The following is an 8065-nucleotide window of genomic DNA, read 5'->3' on the forward strand; positions in this document are numbered from 1 at the left end:
CAGGCTTAGTAGCTGCAGCGCACAGGCTTAGTTGCTCCGCGGCATGTGGGATCTTCCCGGACCAGGGATTGAACCCTTGTGCCCTGCATTGGCAGGTGGATTCTTAACCACTGCGCCACCGGGGAAGCCCCTTTAAATATTCTTTAACTAATTTAATCCTTACAATTCTGAGGTCAAGTGACTTGCCCAGGATAAGTTAGTAAATTGTAAAGCTAGAATTCAAACCCAGGTAACCTGGCTCCAGAACTCATGCTTATAAACCACTTAATGCTGCCTCTCTTCTCTCAATCAGGTATCCACCAAAAACTACCACCACCACCTCCATCTATTCCATTTATTAACTACTGTCCTATTCTTCCATGCCCTTCAGAGACAACCTTAAGAGTCATCCGTGCCCTCTTCTCTCACAGCCACTCCAGCCTTGCTTACACCCCGTCTACTGCATCAAGGACCTCGAGGTGACCAACGTCATCCTTGTTGCTAAGTCCAATATATACCTTTCAGTCCTCATCTTAAATGAATTCTCGGCATCATCTGCTATTAAGTATTGTCTTCTTCGTGAAATAGTCTCATTTCTACTACCTCAAAATTTTCTGAGTTTTTTTCTCCTCCCTTTCTGGACATTACTTCTCTCAATGTTCAGAGATCCTCAAAACTCTCCCAGTTTACACATGCTTCCTGGACTTCGTTTCAAAGACCAACTATGCTGAGGACACCCCCATTTTATGACATTAGCCCAGATCCTCCTCCTAAACTCCAGACCTATTTATCCATCTGACACCTAGATATCACAGGATTCATAAACTACACTCCCCAACCTGAATGCATCTTCTTCCTTCTAAACAGACCTTCCTTCTGTTCTCAATGACATCACAGATGATTCAGTTGCTGAAAAGAAGCCTGGATTCTCTTACTCCACATATATTTGGCTACCAGGTGGTACAATCTCTCAGATTCATTTATCTCCACATTCTTAATTCAGACTACCATTATCTCTCACCTGGATTCATCATTTCAGCAGTTCCTTCTGACTCCATACACACCATACAACTCATGTTTTACACAACCCAAGCATTTTCAAAACTGCAAATCTGTCAATCATAAAAATTCAATGGCTTCTTGTCACTGTGTTTTTACTTAGAGGGCCATTCATGTTCTTACCCTGCTTACCTCTATAGTTGAATCGTCCCTCCCTCATACTTTACACACCAGCCACATTGAGTATTTCTCAGTTCTTGGAACCTGCCACTCTTTCTCCTTCAGGTCTTGATATATGCCAAGTTCACTCTGCCAGTCACTCCTCCTCCTTTTAGCCTCTTTTATGTTCTTTAGGACTCAGCCAGTCTCTTTACTGACGAAAGCTAAATTGGGTGTTAAGTATCCATCCTTTTACTTCCACAGCACTCTACTTCCCCAGTTCCCATCATGTGCTTTTGTTATCAGGCTGTATAGGCAGGAACAAGATCTGCTGCTCATGACTACCTAGCAAAAAAACATGCTTACCAGGTGCTTACCATGGGTAAGGTTTAGTTGAATGAATGAATCAAAAGGAGACTGCTCAGTCCAAGGAGAGATAAAGGTGTGGCTTCCAAGGAATTATTTGCTCTGTGGCATTAAGCAACTGCCCTAACCTTTCTGGATCCTACTCCCTTCTGTGGGATGTGGTTATCGTTTTCAGCCCTATTCCCACCCAATGAATTTAAAAGTATTCCCTATTGGATCACTGTCACTCTCCTGCTTAGTTTTCAGATGTTCCCCATGACCTATAGGAAAAGTCCAGAGATGTCTGCTGCTGTCTGGGCCCATCATTCAGCTAGCAGCCACATGCTGTCCCACCACATCCTATCTTCTGTTTTGTGACTCTGCCCTGACTGATGTTTGAGGGCATGGCCCAGTAGAGGAGGCATCAGTAAGCTGGTTACCTGAGGAAAAAGCAAGACAACGGATGAATAGCTGAGAATGATTTAAAATAATCTGACCCAAAGCTCAGATTTGGTAGTTATCAACAGAAAGATCTGGAGTTGTATCTATTACCCCTACTGATACTCCCACATGACTGACCCAATCTCTTTCCTGCCATAGGCCTGGGCTCTAATATCTTCCGCCTGCTAGATAGCCTGCGGGCCCTGTCAAGCCAGGCTGGATGCCGCCTCCGTGCCCTGCATCTCAGTGACCTGTTCTCACCACTGCCCATCCTGGAGCTGACACGTGCCATTGTGCGAGCCCTGCCCCTGTTGCGGGTCCTCTCTATTCGTGTCGACCACCCTAGCCAGAGGGACAGCCCTGCAGTACCAGGGAACGCAGGGCCCCCTAGCCACATAATTGGGGACGAGGAGATACCAGGTGAAGTACTATGCATGTGTGTCCATCTCCACAGAGGTGTGCAGGTCTGTTTGTGTGGGGAAGGCGGAAGATCTCTAATCCAGGCCAGTCACCACACATTCCTGGCTTATCTGTAATTTGTTGCCTTTAGAGCCTGTCCTTAAAGATAACCATGGGTTGGATAGATCCCAGACCAACACTAGCCCCGTAGGGAGTGACTATGGCAGATCTGTCTCCAGAAGGGGGTCTGAACCAAGAACAGACCTGACAGTTAGACTAGATTGGGTCCCCACGCTGTATGTCCCCTTAGTTCCTGCATGTCTCATGTGCCACCATGCTGCATACTCTATACTCTACTTGTGTCTGATTAGTTGTGTCCTTGGATTAAAAGCACCGTTAAGGACAAGGACTAAATCGTATATTAGCATACTGCCTCGCATATAGTAGGCACTCAAGGACAAGTAGACGAATAAATGATTTTTCAGTGAATCCTTTAAGGACAGGATGGGACCTGCAATGGGAGAGAGGTAGCAATGGCCAGCTGTAATCTTCTCTCCCTACCATATCCAGAAAACTGCCTGGAACAGCTGGAGATGGGATTTCCACGGGGAGCCCAGCCAGCCCCACTGCTCTGCTCTGTACTGAAGGCCTCAGGTTCTCTGCAGCAGCTGTCCCTGGATAGTGCCACCTTTGCCTCTCCCCAAGATTTTGGGCTTGTGTTGCAGACACTCAAAGGTAGGACCCAGTTAGAATGGTAAAGGGAGAATAGAAAGGGACTTTGCATTGTTCTTTGAGAACACAAAGGTCCATGAACTTTCCCGATCCAGAGTACAACCTAGCTCTGAAGAGGCTGAGCTTCCACGACATGAATCTGGCTGACTGTCAGAGTGAGGTGCTGTTTTTGCTACAGAATCTGACTCTTCAAGGTAAGTTCATCCAGAGCCTGGGGCATTCGTGGGTCCTCACTGCAGATCTGCCACGGTCTCACTGAGTGAGCAAGCCACTGTTCTTTTCTTGGCCTTATGTCAACTATAAAATGATCACAGAACCTGCATCACCTTCCTTCTAAAGGGTCCCCTACTCAACTCTTCCTATACTAAACATGGGAAATTACTCACTTGGAGACTGCTTCACCTAAAAGTTTTTCTTACCTTCCAGTGGCTGACAAATGATGGTGGTGGGAAGGGATAAATGTGCTGCCAGGAGCCCCCTCATAGACTTGTAGCTAATGCCCACCCCTGCATAGAAGGAAGTATATGGAGGTCTGTGCAGAGAGCCTCCCCTGTAGGCTCAATCTCTGGTTTGAATACTGACTTAGTTGCAGCCTTGCTTGGGGTTCTGGCCAAATTATTTTCTCCTTCTGGGACTCGGTAAAATGCTCATACCCCTTGCTAAGGCCCTGGGGCCGGAGGGGCAGCACCAGTTCTCATGCTGCCATCAGAACTTATTCCACTTTCTCTTGACAGAGATTACCTTCTCCTTCTGCCGTCTGTTTGAGAAGCGCCCAGCCCAATTTCTGCCTGAGATGGTTGCTGCTATGAAGGGCAACTCCACACTGAAGGGCCTCCGGCTGCCGGGGAACCGCCTGGGTGGGGGCAGGGCCCTGAGGAGGGAGAGGGGGAAGGAGCCAGTCCTTTGACTTAGAAATTCAGTGGGTGAAGGCATACACCTCTCCACTGGGAAGACAGGGGTTGGGATATAGTTGTGCTGGGGCTTTAGGAGTCTGGGCTTCTCCCCAGCCAGAACTGGGTTGGGATACCCTTGTTCCCTGTTCTTGGGTAGAGGTGATGAGTATTTCTCCCCTTCTCCCCAGGGAATGCTGGCCTACTGGCCCTGGCAGATGTATTCTCAGAAGATTCATCCTCCTCTCTCTGTCAGCTGGATATCAGGTACATGTGGGTGTGGGGAAGGTGAAGGGAGGGCAACGACAAGGGATGGAGCTGCAGGGACACAGACCAGGGATTAGCTGGCTCCTGGGTGTCTAATCCTTCTCACCCCTACCAGTTCCAACTGCATCAAGCCAGATGGGCTTCTGGAGTTTGCCAAGCGGCTGGAGCGCTGGGGCCGTGGGGCCTTTGGTCACCTGCGCCTCTTCCAGAACTGGCTGGACCAGGATGCAGTCACAGCCAGGGAAGCCATCCGACGGCTCCGCGCCACCTGCCATGTGGTTAGCGACTCGTGGGACTCATCCCAAGCCTTCGCAGATTATGTCAGCACCATGTGATGGGCCCATGCCTCACAGGCCCATACTCAGTACCATCAGCTTGCAGGGGCTGAGGCATGGGCTGCCCAGAACTCCCAACCACCAATTCTATCTTTCTCTTTCTGTCACCTTTTTTCTCTTTCTTCCTTTTGCCCTTGCACTGAGGTCTTGGGACGCTTTGATGGGGCCCAGCAAAGGCATTCCCACAACTGGGTTTAGAGCCTTTGGGCTCCTTACTCAGTACCCTGGGCCAGGAGGTCACAGTGGTCATTAATCACTGAGGACAGCCCCCACCCCCTTCCCTGCCCCAGGGTTCCTGCTTTCCCTCCTCAAGCAGTTACCCAGGCTTTAGTGAAGTGTAGGAGTGCCCACTACCAGGCCTCTCCTCTACTGGGCTCACCATGCTGCTCCCAGGCCTCAGTCCCTTTCATACCTTTATTCCTTTCTTTTTTTTAACCAAAAAAGTTTTTCTTATAAAATAAATTTTGGGCAAACATCATGCAGCCCTTCTTGATGATTTTTCTCTCAGAGAACATAATTCAACAGTGCCCTGTGGGGCAGGGAGCCCCCTTTCCCCAACTTCTTCCTCTAACAGCTACACACCAGACCAGCTGGTTATCAGTGGAGGCCCTGCTGCTCCTCATGGGAATGCTGGTGGAAGACGAAGGTGATGGCAGTGGAAGCAGCATCCCAGGCAGCCTGGAGTACCTCATCCTTGAGCCCCCGCTTATCAGTGGTATGGTTCCACTGAGCCAGGTCTGAGGTGCAGTCAGAACCATCAGGGGGTGGCCAGACCTGGCGGTTGTTGACACAGCGGTGGCAGCGCAACCTGCGGGCAGAGGACAGAGCTGTGGTTACTGTAGATCCCATCTCCATGCTGTGTAGGGTGTTCAGAGGTAATGGCCAGCAGGGCACTCCACCCACCTGTCATGTGTGTCACTGGGGCTAGCCTCATCCAGGGTAAACAGCTCCTTCAACTCGCCTAGAGAGAAGTGCCGCTCCACATCCTGCTCCTCGTCCACCACACAGCTGCTTAGTGCCTTCTTGTGGCTCTGACGCTGAAAGATCTTCTCCTCAATGGTTCCTGCCTAGGGGTGGGGGGTAGGGGTGGAAGCCAGGGCTAAGTCACCTCCAAACATAGGGGGCAGGAAAACCCAGGGGTTGAAACTATAGCCACCCAAGAGAAGGGGAGATGAATGAGAAGAGTCTTGCAGCAATACCTCTGTTCATCTAAGCCAGCGGTCCACAACCTTTTTGGCACTAGGGACTGGTGGTTTCGTGGAAGACAATTTTTATACAGACTGGTGACGGGTGGGGGTGGGTGGGGAATGGCTCAGGTGGTTAACACGAGCAATGGGGAGCCCCAGATGAAGCTTTGCTCACTTGCTGCTCACCTCCTGCTGTGTGGCCCAGTTCCTAACAGGCCGTGGATCAGTTCCAGTCCCTGGACCAAGGGTTGGGGACCCCTGATCTAAGCCCATTTTCCCAGTCTATCTTTTGGGAATATGACTTGTGCATGTCTGCCCACCCAGGATATTTTCTGTACCAATGGAGGATTCCAGGGCCTCGCTAAATTTCTTCAGGGTGGGCTGAGGTTTGTCTGCAGCAGCAGATCTCCACACCAAGTCCAAATCTCACTCACTCAAGTAAATGTCATTTGGGTATCCTATGCCAGGCCCTGTGCTAATGCCAGGATACAAAGAAGAATCCAATATGATCCTTATTCTTAAACTCATAGACTACTGGGGGAGAGAGAGACATATAATTGGTACAATGATAGAAATCTGTATAGGATACCCAGGGACCCACAAGAGGGATGGTGGAATGGAATAATGTCGAAAAGCTTGAAATTAAGGATTACCCTTGAGCTGAATCTTGAAAAATGAATAAATGGTTTACAAGGAAAGAGAGAAGGCATTCCACGTATAAGAAAAAAATCAATAAGCCTGGCCTACTAGAGGACTGTGAGGAGTTTGGCCTGTCTAGAGGATGGTAGGAGTACAGTACGTAAGAGCTGGGACTGAGAAAGCCCCATACTGGAGAAACTTGGATGCCAGGCTAAAGAGCTTGGCCTTGTCTTGGAAGTGAAAAGCAAAGTTAGAATTTTTAGAAAGCTCATTCCAGAAGTAGTTGTGAAGAATGGGTTATGATAAGACCAAAGGTAAAGAATTAGGAAGTCAGATGACTGTGATTTTAGTATGGGATGGAGAGGAAGGTTAGATTAAGGAAATTTTGAGAAGGTAAAATCAATGGTATAATTAGAATCTGGTTAGGAAACAGAGAATGGTCCAGTAGGATGATACCCAGATTTAGGTTGGGTGGATAACAGAGCCATTAAATGACAAAATTCAGAAGGGGATACTCGTAAGACATTTAAGTAGAAATATACAGTAGGTGATGGAAATATGGGTCTAGAACTCAGGTAAGAGATCTGGGCTAAAAAGTTAATTAGAGACTTGGCAATATAATGAGTGCATATAATCACAGCGGTAGGAAAACCAGAGTGGAGTTTCCAAAGAGAAAAGAATTTTAAGATTTGTAGCCAACAGTGTCAGATATACAAAGAAGAAAAATCAAGAGTCTCTTATTTCAGCAATTAGGAAGCCAATACATCGAAAGCAGGTTCAGTGGCATAACTGGTCAGATAAGTGAATAGGAGATGAGATGAAGTAAATCTGTAGGCTTTGGAAAAATCTGACAGTGAATGAATGAAAAGTAACCCAAGGTAGTCACTGCAATAGGACAGTGTTGAGAAACTTGTTTTTAAGGAGAGCTACTTGACAATGTTTACAGACTTCAGGGAAATAAAGGATAAACTGATCAACTAAGAAAGGAAAGGATAGAAAAAGGGTCTAGAGCAGAGCTGGAATGATAAGCCTCGAACAGAGAGGAAGGAAATGATTTTCCTTTGAGAATGGAAGGGAAGAGCAGGTGTAAAGACTGACAGAGAGAGGAAATTAGGCAAGAGAATTTAAGCTTGGTAGCCTACATTTTCTCTGTGAAGTAGAAGACAAAGTCTCTCCAGAAAGAAGGAAAGACAGGGCCAGGTAGGAAGCTTGAGGAAAGTGGTGAAGGCTTGAAGTAGCTGGTGAAGGAAATGAGATATGGCCCTGCTCAAAATGGACAATTAATCTGTGGTAGCGCCAATCTGTAAACACAAGCTGTATCTGGTGCAGAAGCTGAAGCTGAGAACAGCTGTAAGGATCCACATGGAGTAGGTATTAGGGGAAGAGTGGCTGAAAGGATGCACGATGAGGATCAGGCTGAAGAGAAAGGGAAGCCAGACTGGGAGGAGCTGGGGCGGGGGTAACTAGGGACGTAAGGTTGAAACAGATATAGGAGGTATGAGAAAGCTGGAAGGACAGGAAATGAGAGTAGAATGATAGGTATTAAAGTTCTGGGTACTATGTAATTTTGGTACTGTTACAAGTTCCATACTGTGGCCTTTGGAATAATGAGAGTAAAAAAATGAGGGGGAGGACTTCCCTGGTGGCACAGTGGTTAAGAATCCGCCTGCCAATGCAGGGGACACAGGTTTGA

General features: G+C 47.8%; 1 protein-coding gene across 1 annotated transcript; it reads left to right on the forward strand.

Moving 5' to 3' along the window:
- Positions 1–2082: 2082 nt before the first annotated feature.
- On the forward strand, positions 2083–4546 carry LOC103090538 (leucine-rich repeat-containing protein 41-like; the record flags this gene model as incomplete). Its single annotated transcript, XM_007448436.1, has 6 exons — positions 2083–2343; positions 2893–3057; positions 3150–3248; positions 3789–3911; positions 4136–4211; positions 4327–4546. Coding segments are annotated over 6 exons (944 nt in total), but the record flags the coding sequence as incomplete, so codon positions are not given.
- Positions 4547–8065: the final 3519 nt, after the last annotated feature.

This window comes from Lipotes vexillifer, unplaced genomic scaffold (assembly GCF_000442215.2).
Source record: "Lipotes vexillifer unplaced genomic scaffold, Lipotes_vexillifer_v1.1 C27545782, whole genome shotgun sequence".
Lineage (NCBI taxonomy): Eukaryota > Metazoa > Chordata > Mammalia > Artiodactyla > Lipotidae > Lipotes > Lipotes vexillifer.